Source organism: Nicotiana attenuata, chromosome 11, assembly GCF_001879085.1.
Source record: "Nicotiana attenuata strain UT chromosome 11, NIATTr2, whole genome shotgun sequence".
Classification (NCBI taxonomy): Eukaryota; Viridiplantae; Streptophyta; class Magnoliopsida; order Solanales; family Solanaceae; genus Nicotiana; species Nicotiana attenuata.
Genome location: NC_031999.1, coordinates 46,219,350 through 46,241,145, shown reverse-complemented (window position 1 = coordinate 46,241,145; position 21,796 = coordinate 46,219,350). Strand labels below are relative to the sequence as shown.

Genomic DNA, 21,796 nt, shown 5'->3' with positions numbered 1-21,796 from the left:
ACGTCTTTTTATCAACATAGTGCGTTGGGACTTGAACCCACCGTCTTACCCTCAATCAATTGCATCATTACATCAGTCATCATAAGACTTTAAAATATTACCACTTCCAACCCGTCTAGTGATAAATAAAATTTAATAGTATTTGCATCACCTTATCACATATTTACTTTTATGCAAAAAATGAACTATATTATCAGAAGATCTAGAAAGTCATTGTCGGGTAGTCATACAATCACATATCTCAATCTGGATATTAAAGCACATCACATATTGTTGCTCCTCAAAGTTATTATTTTTAAATATGATTCTTGAAGAAGTAATCAACTTAGATTGATGATATGTGCATCTAATTAGTTAGTATGAACCATGATATAACTATTATCATCTTTCATGTGTCTAAAACAAAATATTAATTAGCGTAATATATATTTCCGCTGCCAAAATAGAAGTAAGTTACTTTTCCATATTGACCACAAAAAGAATTATGAGTGCACCTAAAGAATATAAATTTTACAATATCATAAAAATAATACCTAACATCATCTGTAGTATTACCTGTCGATTACTTTGGTGGCTTAGAAAACAATTGAACAAAGTGGCGGCAGAAATGTGTTAGATCTTCAATACAACTACTTTATTATAAGCAATGCCCCATCTCGGCATTATAGCCTAACTTACCAACGACATGAAATGTCAACTTATCACTTGCCAAAGCAGCAAAGCAATTGTAGCTCCCATGGAAGGCTTTCATTTCTTATAGAAAATATAAAATGAATATAGCAATTCGTGCTGACAACGTGTTACGAAACTTATCTCAAAGTAATAAAACAAGAAAATAGACAAGAATATAAAGAGCAAGAGATGAGAGCTTCTTATTTCTTTCAAGTGTGTCAAGTATATACAATATGGTGCCAGAACCCTCTATTTATAGGATTACATAGAGGTATACAAAAGAATGACATAAACATGACATTAAACATTTGAGATCATGGAGGAAGATCATGGGGAGGTTATGGAGGTGTGAGAGTTACAACTATAATGGTGAGAAGTAGTGAAAATTATCTACATAATGGAGAAGAGTAGTGGGAGTAACTTATTTAGGAGTTATAAATATCCACTAATATAATTATTATATTTCATAACACTCCCAACTTTCTTTTAAAAATTATAATTAACATTCTTTTCCTCATATCTCAAAAGGAATTTTTAAAATTCCCACCATTTAGATTATCAATCGTTATCTTTCTCCTTTTTACTCTTTCTAATATCATGATATTTTAAAATAATTTAATTTAATTTATAGACTTGCCTATAAAATAAATAAATTTTATTTTATAAATTAAAAAGGTAAAGATAAGAACCAAACACATAATTTGATAACATGAAATAATAAAGTAAACTAGCAAACCAAAAAATATAATTAAAATTATTTACTTGTATCAATAATCTTATTTTTATCAAACTAAACTCAAAAAAAACTATTTATACAATTGAGAGTAGAAGAGAGTGATATATATATATATATATATATATATATATATATATATATATATATATATATATATATATATATATAAGCATATACTCAATGCATATCATACTAAAAATCATTAAAATAGAGCTAAAAAATATAACAAGTTCCTAAGAATATTATTTATTTACACTTTAATGAATTTAATTTTAGTGAACATAAATTACAAGTATACAGCATAATTTAAAATAGATAAGTGCATAAAACAAAAGGATGAGAATATCATACTGTTCATAGTTGGAGGATGAGATTGATTTTTAAAGTAAGGTGAGAGATGTAAGTGATTTTCATCCATTATAATATGAAGATTACAAATTATTTGTGAATATATTTTTATAGAATATATGTTGGGTGAAATATTCGCGGGAAAACCTATTTGCATAGCATCATTTAGAAATATAGTATATCCTTAGAAACTTAGATTACTAGTTCTTCCAACTAAGGAAGAAATTAGAAGAAGAAATTCCTCTGGCTCTTATTAACATCAATATCGGTATACTTAATGAATTTGATCCATTCTTACTTGGCGAAAGCTTTGGTTATTGCACCGAATAAAAAGAAACAATTGATCATCCCATAAATTCCTAAATCTCTAAAAAATATTTTTTGTGCAATTAAACTCCATATCTATAAAGTCCCATAAACTTTATATCTACTTTGGTAACATTATGCTTAAATAACATAAATGAAATTGAAGTATCATTGGTGAAATGAAGGAAAATGACATATATGAAATTGAGGTATTGTTGAAATAAGGAATCATTAGTTAAATGAAGGAAAATGGCATAAATAAAATTAAGGTATCATTGGTGAAATAGGGAGCATCATTAATTAAAATGACAAAGTGTGAAATAGGAAGTATCATTTGTGAGATCTAAGAAAATGCGACCGAACTTAATTCGAAAATGTTAGAAATTTTGGACTACCAAGCCAAATATCATTCGAAAATGTCTAAAGTTTTGGACTGTCGGGCCAGATTTCATTCGAAATTTTTGGAAGTTTTGGACTATTATGCCAAAATTCATTCGAAAATATCAAATATTTCATAAATTTAGCCGCAATTGAAGGTGATTTAAAATGGCTAACTTGCAAAAATATAGCAACTATCTAAACTTCAAACCCTTATATTTGAAGGTGATTTAAAAGGGCTAACTTGCAAAAATATATTTAGCTATGGCTATGCCTTGAATGGGGTCCTTAAATTGACTATCTGTGCATTTTCCCGATGTTTAGTTCATGGACTTTATCATTTTTTTTTTATCTAGTGATTATTATTCCAATTTAAGTGTGGTATAAAAACAATACCATACTTGTGATAGATTACAAGTATTTTGGTTATAAGTACTTTACTTTATGTTTTGATGATCTAACAAACTTACTATCCAGAACCAGATAAGGAACCTGTTACACATTTAGAAGACCTTAAGATCACAAGGTTCCAGGTTGGGCTCAGCATGGGACATGATTCAACTCTTTAGAGTAGAAGGAACAGTAGAGGGAACATGTCCCTACCAGTTCCCGAGGAGATGTACGAAGTCAACTCTCCAGCTGGAAAGTTGCTGCCTGCACACGCTATAGTGCAGGAACAGTGTTGCAGTCAACTTTCCAGGGAAGGCTTTTTACCTACCTTGCTTGCATCATTGTAAATGATGTCATACATGTATATATGCATTCAAGGGAGGTAAAACACTTCACTTGAACATTTGACAAGCTCATTCACGTGACTATCCTGCAAGCAAGTTTCAAGTGCTTCAAGAACAAAGAATAAAACAACTACGGACCAGTTCCCACATAGAGTTATTATATGTCCTTAGTTGAGTAGTAACTTTGTAATAATCTTAAACTGAAATTCCTATCTCGCTTGTTTAAGAATCATTCCGTAGGAAACCTTTGTAAACCTTAAACCTATGTGTTTAAGTCTTGGCTAGAGTTAGTCAAGTTTCAAAGTCTTTGTAATAGAGTTATTGCAAAGTGTCTTGTAATAGGTGTGTTACAAGTTAGTGAGAGATTAAGAGTTTAATTCCTAGGTTGCATAGGGTGTAATCTAAAAGTTGCTCAGTAGTGAAGTTGAAATCCTACAAGGGTAGGTCGTGGTTTTTAATCCCGTTGAGCTAGGAATTTTTCACGTAAAATTCCTCTTGCCATTTAATTTGTGCTTTGTGTGTGTGTTGTTGAATATGATAGATAACCTGATTCTCTATAGAAGTTGGTGGACCCTTACATTCTATCAATTGGTATCAGAGCAGGTTCTTTCTATCAGGTTAACACCTAGAAAGGATCATCATGGTTGCTCCTCCAAACTTCGAAGATGGCCAGTCTACTTACAGACCACCTAGGTTCAATGGATAGTATTGTAGATGGTGGAAAACTAGAATGCATGACTTCATCATGGGTGAAGATTCTGATCTATGGGATGTCATATATGATAGACCATTTGTTCCTACCAAAAACCTTGGCGACCCACCGGTAGCCATTCCCAAGACAAGGAAAGAATTCAATGATGCAGATAGAAAGTCCATAGAGAAGAACTTTCGTGCTACGAAAATTTTAGTGTGTGGTATTGGACCTGATGAATACAACAGGATATCAGCATATCAGTCAGCCAAAGAAATCTGGGAATCCCTTCAGACAGCTCACGAAGGAACATCACAAGTCAAGCAATCCAAAATCGACGTGCTCACAACTGAATACGAGCTCTTCAGGATGCAAGAGAATGAATCTGTCCAAGAAATGCATACCCGGTTCACCCCCATCATTAATGAGCTTCGCTCCGTTGGTGAAACTATTCCAAGGAACAAACTGGTTAGAAAGATCCTAAGCATGCTACCCAGCTCTTCGGAAAGCAAAGTGAATGCCATTACAGAGGCGACAGACTTGCAAGAGCTAACTGTATAGGTCCAAATTTGGTAACCACGATAACGGTTAAGTAAAAATATAGGACTGGGTTGACCACGACACTGAGACTGACGGCCGTCCAAATGAAGGCCGACGACTAAAAGCAGGCAGCTGATATAGGATAGTAACGATAACTTAAACTCAGAAATAGACAGGAAGAATATTTCTTTGGATATTCTTTATGTTGTACTTTTTAGGGTTTTTTTGGGAATGTCCCTTATAAATAGGAAGAGATGGGGAACAAATGGGGATCTGCCCCTTTTGAGAACTGAGACATATTGTAAAGTTGAGAGAGGAATATACGAAAGAGTTGTCTTATTCTCATTATTCAAGCATATGTTGTTCAATCGTTATCCACAAATCTCAAGATCCCATAACTCAGATTGATTACTTACCTTTCCACGTCGTCAGAGAAAGGGAATGCCCAATCGCACAATCATTGGGTGACAATTCCTTTACACTATAACCCTTATCATTCTCACATTTATTATACATTTATGATATTACATGTCTTGCCAATCATAGCACATTAAATTCGCTATTTAATGTTCCTAAACCCAATTCGTCATACAAGAACTTTGTTTTACTTGGTCTAGGATTTATTAAGTTCAACTGAGATTAACCCTATTAATTTATTCTTGATTGGTTTAGTAATTATTTGCTAAAACACTAACTATTGATGAGCTTGTTGGCAATCTAAAAACATATGAAATGATGAAGAAGAAGAAGAAGAAGAAGAAGAAGAAGAAGAAGAAGAAGAAGAAAGACAGTGAAAGAAGAAAGCCCAAGAAAGAGAAGAACCTGGTCCTCAAAATAGAAAACAACGAGTCAAGTGGTGAAGATGGTGATATGGCATACTTAACAAGAAGATTCCATAAGATGGTTCGAAGGAATGGAGGCATTCCAAAAAGGGGAAGTTCTAGAAAGCCAAAGAATTATGACATATGTAATAAATGTGGCAAGCCATGAAATTTCATCAAGGATTGCCCTCTCCTAAAGCAGGTTCAGTACAAGAACAACTCTGACAAAGCAGCCAAAAAAGGAACCTAGCTTCTGACAGACGCTTCAATAGAAAAAACGTCGCTGACAATGTCGTGAGACAAGCTCTTGCTACATGGGGAGATTCTTCAAGTGAACCTGGAGAAGATGATGAATAGCTCTATGATGGCAGTAGAAAGTGAATCTACCGAGTATGACTCAATTTTTGCTTTGATGGCCCAGTCTGATGATGAAGATGGCGATGATTATGCGGTAAATTTTTTGGATGTTCAGAGAAATCTAAAATCTTATTCTCCTAAGAAACTCATGTCTTTGGAAAATGTGCTAATCGACGTTTATCATAGTCTTATAAATGCCAGAGATGTCTTAAAAGTTGAACTAGGAGAATCAGAACATTCTAGAGATGAACTAGTAATAGTTGTAGTTGATCTAAGAGAGTCAGTTGAGAACCTGAAGAAAGAAAGAAATATCTTTAAGAAAGGGATTGAAAATGTAGACAAGAAAGAGATGACATTTTAGTGGTAGTAATGGACTTGAAGGAAAACATTGTGAAACCTACAATGGAAAGTAGGGCTGAAAATTATCAAAAAGGAAAGGAAGTTGCAAGCGAGGCACACATTAAGCTTGAAAATGATCTAAATTCAGTGCAGTTTAGTCTGTATGTTGAGCTTGAGAAAAACAAACAACTTCAGGAAGAACTAGGTAGAGTAAAGAGTGATCTTGAAAAATCACTCAAGTAGACATGGTCATCTGATGCTATCACTGCCATGTACTCCAACAATGGGGGAAACAGGCAGGGGATTGGGTTTCAAAGGGAAAAGATTCTTTACAACCCTCATAGCAAGTACGTTACTGTACCTGACAATTAGCTTTGCACCCACTGCGGTAACAATGGGCACCTTAAAGAAAACTGTAAGGCCAGATGTCAGTCACAGTAGAAAAACAAATCCTTTACTGAAAAAATAACTACTAATAGAGAACCTGGTCCCTCATTTAAAAAATGCATAATACCTGCATGGACCAAAAGATCCCTTATTCACCCCTTTCCTCATTACAAGGGACCCAAATTGGGTTGGATTCCTAAAGCTAACTCCTCATCTTCTTGTGCAAGGAAAAGTGAAAGGAAGAAGCCTACAATGGTACATGGATAGTGGCTGCTCAAAGCATATAACTGGAAGTACAAATGATTTCCTTTCACTAAAGGCCCTGCAAGGAGGGAGTGTATCCTTTGGGAATGGCAAGAAGGGATACACTATGGGAGTTGGAAAGATTGGGAAGTCTCTCTATCTCACTCAATCGAAAATGTGTACTATGTGAATAGATTGAAGTACAACTCACTAAGCGTTTCCCAAATCTGTGACAGGGGAAACAAGGTGGAATTTTTGTCAAAAATCTGTACAGTCACAAACCTAGTGACGGGTGAGGTAGTGCTAGTGGCAAAAAGATACAAGAATATCTATGTAGCTGATTTTGAGTCGCTGAATAATGGTGATCTATGCTGCCTAAGCATTGTTGATGATGATACTGAGCTGTGGATCAGGAGGCTAGGTCACGCAAGCTTCACGTTGTTAAACAAATTAGTAAGGAAGGACCTGGTTCGTGGTCTGCCCAAATCAAGCTTCAAGGATCACAAAGTGTGTGATGCATGTGTAAAAGGGAAGCAATTCAGATCTTCGTTCAAGCCCAAAAAGGAAGTCAGTACCGCAAGGCCACTTGATCTCCTTCACATGGATCTATGTGGACCTATGAGGGTGCCAAGCAGAGGAGGAAAGAAGTATATCTTTGTAATAGTTGATGACTATTCCAGATTCACCTGGACCTTGTTCTTCAGGACCAAGGATGAAACCTTTGAAGTGTTTGTTGCCTTTGTCAAAAAGATTCAAGTGAAGATGGGTAATAAAGTAGCCTGCATCAGGTCTGATCATAGGACGGAGTTTGACAATCTCAAGTTCGATGAGTTCTGCACTGAAAATGGCATCACTCATAATTTTTCTGCTCCAAGAACACCTCAAAAAAATGGTGTTGTGAAGAGGAAGAATAGAACTCTTGAATACATGGCAAGAACAATGCTAATTGATAGTGGGATCGCAAAGTATTTCTGGGCAGAAGCTGTCAATACTGCGTGCTACTTGGTAAACAGGTGCATGATCATGTCTCTTCTGAACAAAACTCCATATGAACTGCTGAATGGAAGGAAGCCCAAGCTGACACGTCTAAGAACTTTTGGGTATAAATGCTTCGTTCATAACAATGTAAAGGAAGCTCTTGGGAAGTTCGATGCCAAAAGTGATGAAGGAATCTTTCTGGGATACTCATCTCAAAGCAAAGCTTACAAGGTTTACAACAAAAGGACTCAATGTGTGGAAGAAAGAATTCATGTGATTTTTGATGAAGCTCACCTTTCATGTGAAAAGGACAGACATGTTGATCAAGATGGAGAGCCCTTATCTGTGCCAGGTGAAGTAATTGACATGGCAAATGGAAAGGCATACATGATGAGCCATGTCAAGGAATCCAGTGAAGAAGATGCAAATACATCTCCTTCAATTAGAAAGGAACCTGGTCCCCCGATTACAACAACTGAAGCTGAAAACAGAGTTGCTGATGCAGTCCAAGGAACTCCACTCTGTGAAGTAAGAAGCGCTCAAGAATCCCAGTCAGATATGCCCGGTTCCTCTACCAATGAGACTCAGGCACCAAATTGGAGGTTCAAAAGTTCACATCCACTTGACAACATAATCACTCCTATTGACTCAGGAGTCCAAACCAGATCAAAATCAAGAAACTCACTTGAGTTCTCAGCTTTTCTTTCCCAAATAGAGCCCAAAAATAAAAAAAGAAGCATTGAAAAATTCAGACTGGATCACAGCTATACAAGAGGAGCTGCATCAATTTGAAAGGAACAAGGTATGGCACCTGGTTCCTCAACCTACTAATCAAACCATTATAAGAACCAAGTGGGTATTTAGAAACAAACTCGATGAGTTTAGGAATACAACAAGAAACAAGGCAAGGCTTGTAGTTCAAGGCTACAATCAGGAAGAAGGGATTGATTATGATGAAACATTCACCCTTGTAGCTCGAATGGAAGCCATTAGGATTCTGATTGCCTTTGCATCTCATATGGAGTTCACACTGTTCCAAATGGATGTCAAAAGTGCATTTCTAAATGGCTATCTGAAAGAAGAAGTCTATGTCAATCAGCCTCCTGGTTTTGAGTGTCACAATCACCATGATCATGTGTTTAAACTAGATAAGGCATTGTACGGGTTAAAACAGGCTCCCGGGGCTTGGTATGAAAGGTTGTCAAAATTCTTTCTTGAAAATGGCTTTGCAAGAGGGAAGATTGACAACACTATTTTCTAAAGAAATGAGGGAGGAACCTACTCATTGTTCAGGTGTATGTTGATGATATCATCTTTGGAGCCACAACTGACTCTCTCTGCGAAGAATTTGCTAAACTCATGGGGAGTGAATTTGAGATGAGTATGATGGGGAGAACCGTAGTTACTTTACTTACGTAACTACTAGTAAAACNCTGATTATGCTGGATATCTGGTGGACAGGAAAAGCACGTCTGGGATGGAACACTTCCTGGGTTCCTGCTTAATCCATGGGGTACAAGGAAGCAGATTTCTGTGGCACTTTCAACTGCAAAAGCTGAATATGTAGCAGTTGCCTCTTGATGTGCTCAACTTCTGTGGATCAAGCAACAATTGAAAGATTTCGGATTATTCTCAGACTGTGTGCCTCTTTAATGTGATAATATTAGTGCACTCAACATGGTAAAAAATCCAGTTCAACATAAGAGGACCAAGCACATTGATATACGTCACCACTTCCTCAGAGACAATTTTGAGAAAGGGCTTATATGGATGAAATTCTGCAGCACTGAAGACCAAATTGCAGATATATTTACCAAAGCCCGAAGCAGAGAACATTTCGAGCAAAATGGTCTGGCATTGGGGTTGATAAAACCCAACTGAGAACCCGGTCCCTCAATGATTGGCTATGAAAGAAAGGTTCAGGTAAACTTAGCTAAAAGGTATTTTCTGGCAAAGTCTAACTCATCTCTATACCGTTACAAGTAGACACGCTTGATGATTACAGAACAAATCAGCATTTGAGACTGTATACACTAGTAAAAAGGGCAAAGCTTACAGACAAGAGATCGGTCAGGGAACCCGGTTCTCCTGACACAAGTTAGTAGTTTCTATGTTCTCTCATGCACAATTCTGAAAAATTAAAACAAGTGCCACATCATCAGCATGTCAGCTTTTAGTTTTGCATCTTTTAAACCCAAACGCCTCACCAGTTATAAATCGGCCCATCTCCCTAACACTGGCCGCCCTTTTTCTAACAAATCCCTTTGTCATCATAAATACATCTATCCCTGTCACCGCACTTCACATATCAACACTTCCCAACCTGTTTCATATTCATTCTCTCTTCAGTTCACCAAATCTTCTCTTCTTCTCACCATGGCTGAAGATCAAACGATCTCTAGTACTATAGAGTCCTCACCAGTCGAAACATCAGGGCCAGACTCTCCTCCTCACACTACTGATTTCCAAAACCCTAGAACAGAGTCACCCCCACACTCCATCTCCTCTCCTACCCATTCGAGTTCCTGCTCTCACAAGAGTCACCGAGCATCAACTCTCGCAGGAGGTGTTGCCCAAAGGTCATCTCTTACCTCGCCAGAAAAGAGGGATGTCACGAATGTTGCTGAGAATGAAGAAAATAAAAAAATCTCAAGTTTTCCTATAGAAGAAAAGTCTAAACCAGACTAGGTTGCGAGAAATAAAGTCATCAACACAACAAAGACTGCTCCTGAACCCCAATCCACAAGTGCCTCTCCTACTTCTCCTGAGCTTCTCATGAATCTGCAAGAAAAGGAAGCAATCGAAAATATGATGTCCATCGCCAATGAAGGGGTTTTTGTCGGAGGAAGTGAGGATGGTCCTAAGATTCAGGGGGAAGAATCTGAGCATGTTGGAAAGGATAACAAGGTTGAGCTTGTTGAACCTTCAGCACAGAAAGATACTACTGGGGAACATGTTGGAGGACCTGATCCGCCTTCGGAGGATCCAACTTCGGGTTCTACTTAGGAACCCCAGGACAGTACTGACCCTGCTCTCTCTCCTCATTTAGATGTTGAGCCTCTAAGTGTCATCATGCCTGAGACATGCCCTGTGTCTGAAAATCAAAAGGAGGATAGTGAAAAAGATTCTGATGACTTACCAATTGCCAGTCTGCCTAGGCATAGAGTAGCTGTTGGTTGAGAGCCCACTCCTAAGCGACCCACAACAAGGTTGAAAAAGAAGGAGGCTCTTGAGTCTGCTCTTAAGAACGGTCAGACTAAATCAAGGAGAAGAAAATTAATGAATGATGGCAAAGTTGTAAATGAGAAAATAGTGCCGGTTGTGAGTGTGGATGAATAAGAAGCAGAGGAACCTAGTACGTTGACTAGGAAGTTGTCACAAAAGCATGGTCTTCTCAAACCAAAAGGGGGATCTTCTGTGACTCCTAAATGTCGGACTAAGTCTGCTGATGTTGTTGCTACTGAGAATGCAGAGAAAGAGTCAGCTGAAAAATCTATGAAGTCTGATAAAAAGAAGATAGGTGTTCGAAGAACTGCTAAGAGAAAGGTTGATACTGCCAAGGAACTTGGTTTCGCAAAGAAGGCCAAAGCTAATGATCCGGGGAGTGCTGGGAAAGAAAGATTGAGAAGTCAAAAGGTACTTTGGGAATGAACATTCGCCTGTGATGTCTTGGATGAGGCTGGTTTGAGACAGTTAGTTGAGATCTGTGATTTCCAACAATGAAAACATTTGTTCACAAGTGATGTTGCTAGGGTATATGAAGAGGAAGTTCAAAGTTTTTATGCCGACTTGTACAAGGTTGAGGATGGTCACATTTGTGCCTTGGTTAATGGGGTTGATACGGTAGTAGACTCTGCCTTGCTGGGATCTATTCTTGGTGTTCCCACTGAAGGGATGTCTAGTGTTCAAGGAGCTTGTACTCAGAACTTCAGAAATGCAATCTTGAAGGACAGAGTAGTTCAGCAGGGGGAACGGGTTCAGAAGAAGGCCCTCCTTCCTGTTTACCAACTGCTATTTGAGATGGTAAACAAAGTGCTGCTCCCTCGAGCTAAGCGAAGTCCATCACCTCTCATGCAGACCCGTTCCTCATGGAAGCACTGGATGACTTTACTACCATCAATCTGCCTGGAATCATGATAGAGCACATCAACAAAGTGGTTGATTTTAAAGATGGTAATCATGGGTTGCCATATGGGTTCCTTCTTACCAAGGTCTTTGAGCACTTCAGGATTCCTCTCGGACCAGTTAAAGTGGGTGCCAAGAAGCAATCTTTTTCAAAAAACACTCTTGAAGAATGTGAGTGTGTAGAAAAATTTGCAGGGGTTGCAAGCACTTCTACTATTTCTCAGTTAATCAATGCTCAAAACAGTGCTACTACTGAGATAAGGCAATAGAAAGCAAGGAATGCTATCCTTGAGACTCAGATAAGTCAGCTGCAAGAGGCACCTGGTTCCAGTCACTCTCAGAGCGAAGAGGTTGCTCGACTGACAAAGGAGAACGCTGAGCTCAGAAAACAAGTGGAGGACCTGAAAGAAAGACTGCTCAATGAGCACATGTCAGCGAATGCTCGAATAGATTTAGTGCTCCAAACAATTTCCTCTGCTTCCAAACCTTCTCCTCCCAGTGCTTCTTAAATTCTATCCCCTCAGTGTCCAATCTCTCCATGTCAATTCTTATGATGATAACTTGTGGTAGTTTTGTTACTTGTTCTAATGTGTGCATGTGGTAGTAACATTAACTCTGCTCCTGCTGTAAAATCCCAAACTATGTTAATGCAAGCTTTTTCCTTGTTGCTGTTTACCGTGCTTTTATGCTCTGTTCTTAATCATGTCTGTGTGCACATAAGTGGCATGAGTTAATTTAAAACTAGACTTCCTTCGTGCTAACATGTTTCTGATCTTTTTATGATGCCAAAAGGGGAAAAAATAATTGTACTGATTAAGGGAAAATGCAGAGCTTCTGGGGGAACTTAAGGTCTTTATGGTTCACAATCTGGTTCTTTATGGATCTTTATAGGATTCACAATTATAAGTTTGTCAACATCAAAAGGGGAGAAATTGATAGGTTACAAGTACTTTGGTTATACGTACTTTACTTTATGTTTTGATGATCTAACAAACTTACTATCCAGAACCAGATAAGGAACATGTTACATATTTACAAGACCTTAAGATCACAAGGTTCCAGGTTGGGACTCAGCATGGGACATGATTCAACTCTTCAGAGTAGAAGGAACAGCTGAGGGAACAGGTCCTACCGGTACCCGTCCTGTTCCCGAGGAGACTGTACGAAGTCAACTCTCCAGCTGGAAAGATGCTGCCTGCACATGCTACAGTGCAGGAACAGTGCTGTAGTCAACTTTCTAGGGAAGACGTTTTACCTACCTTGCTTGCATCATCGTATGATGTCACACATGTATATATGCATTCAAGGGAGGTAAAACATTTCACTGGAAAGTTGACTGCAACATTGTTCCTGCACTGTAGCGTGTGCAGGCAACAACTTTCCAACTGGAGAGTTGACTTCGTACAGTCTCCTCGGGAACTGGTAGGGACCTGTTCCCTCAACTGTTCACATTCTATCAACATGTAAAATATATAATCTCAAAATTACTAATCTTAAAATATAAAATTAATATTTATTATAATAAAAACACAAAAGCCCTTAGCGAAATGTCATTCGCCTTTTTTATCCCTTAGAAATAGATTTCACATTAGACAAAAACGTAATTTAATAAATTTTTTAATATTTAGAAATAGTTGTTTAATTATATTTCTAATATTTAGGAATAGTCATTTAATGATTTTCTTATTTAAGCTGCATAGAAAACGTGATATTTAGGACTTTATACATAAATCTTTTCCTTATTTGGCTATGCAGGGTAACTATAATCCCTCATATATCAATTTTTAATAATGTTAGGACTTTAAATCAACCTTTATACTCTATTTATGAAATTGGTTTGCAATTTTTTTTTTCGTTTGCAAATTGACTATGCAATTCACGATTTTTTTATTTACTTCAAGATTGGCTACTTCTACAACTCACGAATATTTTGGTTATTTATTCTGTTGTAAGGACTTTGAGTCTTTCATATTTTCTTTTCTATATTTTAATTTTAATAAACAAAGACTTTTTATTAGTTATTCGCACAATTTAGTTGCATATTGATAATTCATATTATTTGTGCATTCTTGAGTAGAACAACAAGTTCCCCCTAATATGTGTTTGGAATTTAAATCAACTAAGTTTGCTGCATTAATTTCTTTCTTATTTTAAATATAAAAAATTATAATACGTCGTATAGATTTTTTCATTATTTGTATTATATAACATAACACTTTTGACAAAAAGAAGAAAATCGAAAACGATAAAGTCCACAAAATATAAGTAAGACCTAAAATTGATTTAATTAAGTAATTATATCGGTCGACACTCTTTTGATATTTAAAGATATAGGTTCTCAAATTAAATGCCTTTTTCTTTTTAATATATACTATGTTTAAATATTGTTAACATATTACTGTTAGTGCTAACATTTTAAAATTTATTGCAATATTACTTAACCGAAAATATAAAAGTAAATCTGAATATTTTGAAAAGAGAAAAAAAATACTTTTTAGAACTTTGATACACGAAGAAAAACCTGAGAAAAAAAGTAATAGTAAGAGAAAAAGATGCTATAAAAAGATAATATTGGATAAAGGCCAAAATTTTAAATTTATGTCACGACCCTAAACCCAGACCCGGTCGTGATGGCGCCTCTCGTGAAGACAAGGCCAGCCGACACATTTCCAATTCGAAGTTAAGCAGCTAAACAGCAATAAAACAGGCTAAAACATGATTTAATAGTACTAAGTAGCAGATAATATCATAACAATGCGGAAGTACAACCCAAACACAGCCCAAACCGGGGTGTCACTAGTCATGAGCATCTACTAAGGTCTAAATACCACTGACAAGGTCTGAAATGTACTAAGTACAGACTAATAGAATAAAGAGGGAGAAAAGCAGTGCTGCGAACGCCCGCAGCTACCTTGCTAAACTCCGATGACTCTGCCTCCGATCAACCAATACCCGCTACCGAGTTCAGAAAATACCTGAATCTGCACACAAGGTGCGGGAAGTAAAGTGAGTACTTCCAACTCAGTGAGTAATAATCATAAATAAAGACTGAGTGATAAGAAATCACGAAAAGTGCATCAACATGCTGTATAGAAGCAGTTCAAAAACCAGTAAGAAAGTAGTGAAGCTGTAAACCCCCTTAAAACATCTTAGCTCAGTTAGAACTTTTTTGAAAATGACCTTTTCAATAGTTATGCAGAACAACTAGTGCAGATAAGCACAGAAATCTGCTCCTCGGGCACAAATACACAATTAAACAGGTAAATGACAGGCAAATAAGAAAGATAAGCATATAAGGTTCACCCCTTGGGCACAATGTCAACAAATCCACCCCTCGGGCAATAGTTCAGAACCGTACCAGCCCCTCGGGCAATCACATAGAATAATACCAGCCCCTCGGGCAATCACATATAACAATACCAGCCCCTCGGGCTATAACTCACATCACAATGGGTACCCGCGCTTACTGGGGGTGTGCAGACTCCTGGAGGGGCCCCTTACGGCTCAAGCGCAATATCAAGCCATCTCGTGGCATCATAAACAGGCTCTCGGCCTCATATCAATATCAAGCCACCTCGTGGCGTACAATCTCGGGCCCTCGGCCTCATAATCAAAATCAGTGTATCACTGCTGCGGCGTGTAGCCCGACCCAAAAGATATCCTCACAACACAGGCCCTCGGCCTTACCCAGTCAAAATCACATAAGCCTCTCGGGCAACAGTAAAACAGTGTTTCTCAGCCCAAAACATCATTTAAATATCATCTGAGTATTAAAACTGAGTGAACATGGCTGAGTTTTTGAAAACAGTGGAAAATAACATGACTGAGTTCAAGTATAAAGTCAAAACAGTGAGGAAATATCAACAAAAATCCCCGAAGGGTTCAAATAGTCGGCACGAAGCCCAAATATGGCATTCAGCCCAAGTAATCATGATAGCAAATAGATTACAGTCAAATACGCGGTAAAATCATCAATAGGGACGGACCAAGTCACAATCTCCAATAGTGCACGACCCCACGCTCATCATCGAGCGTGTGCCTCACCTCAATATAGCACTACGATGTGCAATCTGGGGTTTCAAACTCTCAGAACATCAGTTACAATAATTACTCACCTCGAACCGGCTAATTCTCTAGCTCGCGACGCCTTTGCCCCTCGAATCGGCCTCCACGCGAGTCGAATCTATCCAAAATCAGAACGAGGACGTCAAAATATGCTAAGGGAACGAAGCCCAAGAAAAAATAATCAACAATTAAATCCCGAAATTACCAAAACCCGACCCCCGAGCCCACGTCTCGAAATTCAGAAATTCTTACACCAATAGATTCCTTATCTTCCCACAAGTTCATACATACCAAAAACTCAGAAATCCGACCTCAAATGGTCCACCAAATCATCAATCATAGGTCTCCAATCCTAAACCCTAGTTTTCCCCAAATTTCACCCTTAATTTCCATAAATTCTAGCTCTAATCCATGAAATAATAGCATAGGAATGAGTTTTAGGTCCAAAATCCTTACCTCAATGAAGTTCCCTTGAAATCCCTCTTTCAAATCGTCCAAAAAGCTCCAAAGCCGAGATAAAAATGGTGAAATAGCTCAAAATTCGCGAAGGACACAATTTATATTTTCTGCCCAGGCCTTTCCGCATCTGCGGCTCCTCTTCCGCACGTGCGGTGCCTCACCTGCAGTCCCCAAACCGCAGGTGCGAAAACACCAGAAGCAGCAATCTCAATAGCTGCAATAACACCTCAACCTCTCCGTTAACCACCCGAAATCACCCCGAGGCCCCCCGGGACCTCAACCAAAAGCACAAACATAACCTAATACCTTATTCAAACTTGTTCCAATCATCAAAACACTTCAAACAACATCAAATCAACCAAAACACCTCGGATTCAAGCCTAAGTTTCTAAAAAACTTCCGAATTCCGCTTTTGATCAAAACCCAACGAAACCACGTCCGAATAACCTGAAATTTTGCACACACATCCCAAATGACACAACGAAGCTACTGCCACTCTCGGAATTCCATTCCGGCCCTTATATCAAAATCTCGCCTACCAACCGGAAATCGCCAAAATCTCAATTTCGCCAATTCGAGCCTAAATCTTCCACGGACTTCCAACATGCATTTCAATCACGCTCCTAAGTCCCAAATCACCTAACGGAGCTAACCAAACCATAAAAATTCCGATCCGAGATCATATACAAGCAAGTCAAATATTGGTCAAACCTTTCAAATTTCAAGCTTCAAACTGGGAACTGTTCTTCCAAATTCATTCCCATTACCCTGAAAACCAAAACCAGCGATTTACATAAGTCATAATACACCACACGGGGCAAGTCATGCCCGAGAACCAGCGAGAAAAGTGCAAAAGCTCAAAACGACCGGTCGGGTCGTTACATCCTCCCCCACTTAAACATACGTTCGTCCTCGAACGTGCCCAGAGTTGTTCCAAAAGCCAACCACTCGCTGAATAGCCTTACCATGCATATACCCGGGGGTGATCCCACATCACCCTATCTCATATAGGTCCGATAACACATAGAAACTGAAATTTCACAATCCAATCTAGCCCATAAACCATAGAACCATCTTTCCACTTCTGAAATCTTCAATGCGATCAGAATCTCACATTTATACTGGGAATAAGCCCGAACAAGCTGTAATAACCCATACCTGCAACCTCAGGTGCAATTACATGATATACCATATAACCAAACGCTTGCAGCGATAACTTCTATTCATAACAGCCGCACACAACAACCGAATACCGATAGAAACCTCTTATCCACTAAAGTCTCATTCCAACACTTTCATATACTACCAATGATAAATAAAACACACAGTAAGCCATAACCATTTCTTAGATCAACCATTCATGAAGCCACTCCCCTTCGGCGAAGACCATAGCAAATTTCCGAGCCGAACCTCGATATTATCCTTCCAACATGCTAAAATCGAATCCATTGTATTCATTAAAGATCCCAACGATCATATCAAATACAACCCGACTACTCTGGTGACATGACACCTCAATACAGACTACAGTCGCAACTTGCACAATACACGCACCAATAAGCAACAGTCCGAACATACTCAAATCATGAAAATGACTCAATTGAAAGAGATGTACCTCAAGCTCCCCATGCTCGAAATAGACAACCACGTACAGTTGATGTCTTGAACCAAAGCAAATCCTCATACCCACGGTGAAGCAAATAACATACACCACACAAACCCGAAAGGACATAACCGATACGCCATCCGCCGAGCAGTATCCAATACTCTTTCCGCTCGACTTCCACTATGAAACCTCAATAGAACTGCACCATATGTGCTTGTAATCAACAAACCATAACACCTCGCAACACAGAAAGGCAACTCACAGATCTCCCAGATTACTAATAAGCTCAATAACAATCGAACCAACATATCCCTCAACATTATAACTCGGATCCAACCAAGCCGGCTCAAGTTAGAACACACATCCACATTGGCCTGCCAACGAACTCCTTATCAAGGAAATCCTGAAGCTGCTCCTTCAACTCCTTTAACTCTACCAGTGCCATACGATGCGGTGCCCGGCCACAAGAACACATCCGAAAAGTCCCTCACCATCGGAACTGAATCAATGGCAGGAGTCTCCATACTGACATCCATCACGAAAGCCCAAATAAGAAAAACAATCCTTTCCAGCCATCCGCTGGGTCTTCGAAATATAAAACCACCCTACTAAGAACATAATCCGTCGAACCTCGCCACTCAATCCGTGGCATTCCCAGCATAGCCAACATCGCCGCCTTCGCGCAATAGCTCAGAATGACACAACACTGCGACAACCAGTCTATACCCAATATCACATCCAAAATCTAACATACCAAGCAGCAAAAGATCCACTCGGGTCTCCAAACCCCGATAGTCACTAAACAGTGTCGTTACACACGACCCACAACCACAACATAGCCCGAATGTGAGAACTCCCAGTCTCCAACTCCATACAACACACGAATCACCCTATCCGATCCCAATTCCACCGTCCGAATATATACCACATCTTTAACACCCAATCATTCCACGAGAGACACTCTAACATTCTTCTGTACCGCCAAGCAACCCGAATATCAGCAGTCGATCTACAAGAAAGTGCCGCAATACCACCGAAGTACCATCAACTTAATCACATTGCCTTTTTCTGAAACATATACCCTCGTCAAATTACCTCCAACTAGCAATACCATTTCCTTAATCATCTGAAGACCATTCCCCTAATCATCTGAAGCTCATTTCTCTAATTATCTAAAACTGCCCGTGCTGCCTAAGGATTTTATGACCTCCTGTTCAGAACTGAACCGTAACCTTACATATGCAAATCTCAATCCTCCACAACATACCACATATACCATACCACCCTAGAATAACATGAGAACTTCATCTCCCTTCCGAGCCACAAACATCTACGTACTAAACTAGTCAAGAACTTCCCATTGATCCCACCTAGAAAAAAATCATTACACATCCCATGCTCTTCACGCCAGCAGAAAATATACCTCTCTAACCGTGGTAGAAACCGTCAAGAACTCTCCTAATTCCTCTTGCACAAAACTAAACCGTCGGGTCTGAATCCTTCTATCTCAACCAAACTATGCAGGCCACTATCACCCAAGAGGATTGCCGTGAAACACTTGTAGAAACTCATTACCTCGTAAGCACCCAAAGAACTAGTCATATCCTTACCATACCGATTCGGCCTATTACCAAGCTACCCCATCTATCCGAGTTTTCCTTCTGAGTTACCTTTACCTTCGACTTGATACTCCCTCTTACTGTAGCACCACAATTCCTCAACCCAGACTTGCCACACGAGACCCAAGCATAATACCACACAGTCTAAGACTCACAACCCGCTGAATTCTCTTTCAAATGCTCCCAAAAGCACCGCATTCAGAATACCTACCCTGAAAAGACTTCCAGCGAATCTGAAGACATTACTTTCCTAATACTGATGTATAGAATCCCATAACTGATATAGAAATGACTAAAGTCTTGATACCCTCCAGCGCAAACCTTAGTTTCTAGCCAAATTATTCACCTAAAAATCTCCAATTATTACATGTAAAACCCCGAATGCATTAGAACCATTCTCTATAGTCATCCTCTCTACCCAAACTGCAATTAGCCCGATCAAAATAACCGAACAACCTGCGCCTCATTAGCACTTCTGACACTGCAGCATATAACCTTACCTTGATGCAACCAAACCACTTTCCTTTCCTATGCACCGAGCATTCTTTATCAACAACAACTCAAGACATTCCGTGATTCTCAAACACCTATGGAGCATGATATAACCTTAGTCGAAAATTTTCCTTTACTCGAGCCATCCTCGGGCTCAATCTCTGCAAACCATAACTGATTCACCAGCACGCCTCGAACTGGGACCAACATAGCACATAACCGTGCAATCAGCTAATCAATGGCAAACTCCCCCACTTGGCTCGAAGCCGTAGATCAAAACACACACCATAACTCGTAATGCTTTATTGCTGCCATAATACCATAGTGAGATTAACTCAATCCTTTATAAGCTCGTGGAACACAGACTATCTGATACTTCATATCTTCTGCAACTCTCCCATTACTCTCGTAACAATTAAACCCATTCCCTTAAGCGACCCAGATTCAAATTACAACATATATCTTTCACTTGGAATTAAGATCTTCTAACAGACAACATAAGGGTCGCACAAACTCAGAACATTTCGCAGGAGATAACCCACCTGCTTTGCCTCAAACTCGCATTTCTGTATACCTTCCACCGTCATATTCATCGTGCAGTCACTTAATCTTCCTGAGTCTGAACTCATACCGCAACATGAATTTTTTACTTCACTCCCAACTAGAAAACATGAAAGGATTCATCACACACCCATAACTCGGGGCTATACCTCAAATCAAGATAGAAATCAAGCACTTAATTATTCTTCTATCCTCCAGCGGACCCTTCTTGCTGCTTCCAAATCATATGATTACATCTCGCAATCATAACATACTCATCGCATAGCCATCCGGCTATCACTTCTACTATCAGGGACACTACCGAACATATAATTTTAAAAACACGGCTCGCATAATCAGCACCTCGGTGCTCAAGCTATAGGCAAAAATTCCGGCCTTGAGTCCTCCAAACTGGCCCAACATCAGCACATAGAGACCACGTCTCGCCCCTCAATCAGGGAATCACAATCCATCGATGGACATCTGATACCGAGCGCTCGTTAGCGCATACGAATGCGTGGAAGGAGTTCAAAGAGTTATGTTTCCAGCTGAATCAAGGATGCACGATAAGAATTTCAAGAATATGGAGTTTTCCTAAAGGTTCTGCAGCCTCTCGAGGATAATACAGACGTCTCTGTACCGATCTGCGAGACTCTACTAAACCTGCTCATGACTCGTGAGACCTATGTAACCTAGGCTCTGATACCAACTTGTCACGACCCTAAACCCAGACCCGGTCATGATGGCGCCTCTTGTTAAGACAAGGCCAGCCGACACATTTCCAATTCGAAGTTAAGCAGCTAAACAACAATAAAACAGGCTAAAACATGATCTAATAGTACTAAGTAGCAGATAATATCATAACAATGCAGAAGTACAACCCAAACACAGCCCAAACCGGGGTGTCACTAGTCATGAGCATCTACTAAGGTCTAAATACCACTGACAAGGTCTGAAATGTACTAAGTACAGACTAATAGAACAAAGAGGGAGAAAAGTAGTGCTGCGAACACCGGCAGCTACCTTGCTAAACTCCAATGACTCTGCCTCCGATCAACCAATACCCGCTACCGGGTTCAGAAAATAACTGAATCTGCACACAAGGTGCAGGGAGTAAAGTGAGTACTTCCAACTCAGTGAGTAATAATCATAAATAAAGACTAAGTGATAAGAAATCACGAAAAGTGCATCAACATGCTGTACAGTAGCAGTTCAAAAACCAGCAAGAAAGCAGTGAAGCTGTAAAACCCCTTAAAACATCTTATCAGTTTGAACTTTGAACTTCTTTGAAAATGACCTTTTCAATAGTTACGCAAATGAATGCAGAACAATTAGTGTAGATAAGCACAGAAATCCGCCC

At 39.1% G+C, this 21,796-nt stretch overlaps 1 protein-coding gene across 1 annotated transcript; it reads left to right on the top strand.

Moving 5' to 3' along the window:
• Positions 3,920-4,426, top strand: LOC109234855. Its single transcript, XM_019400902.1, has one exon. It carries the CDS (start codon positions 3,920-3,922, stop codon positions 4,424-4,426), a length of 507 nt encoding a protein of 168 aa, XP_019256447.1.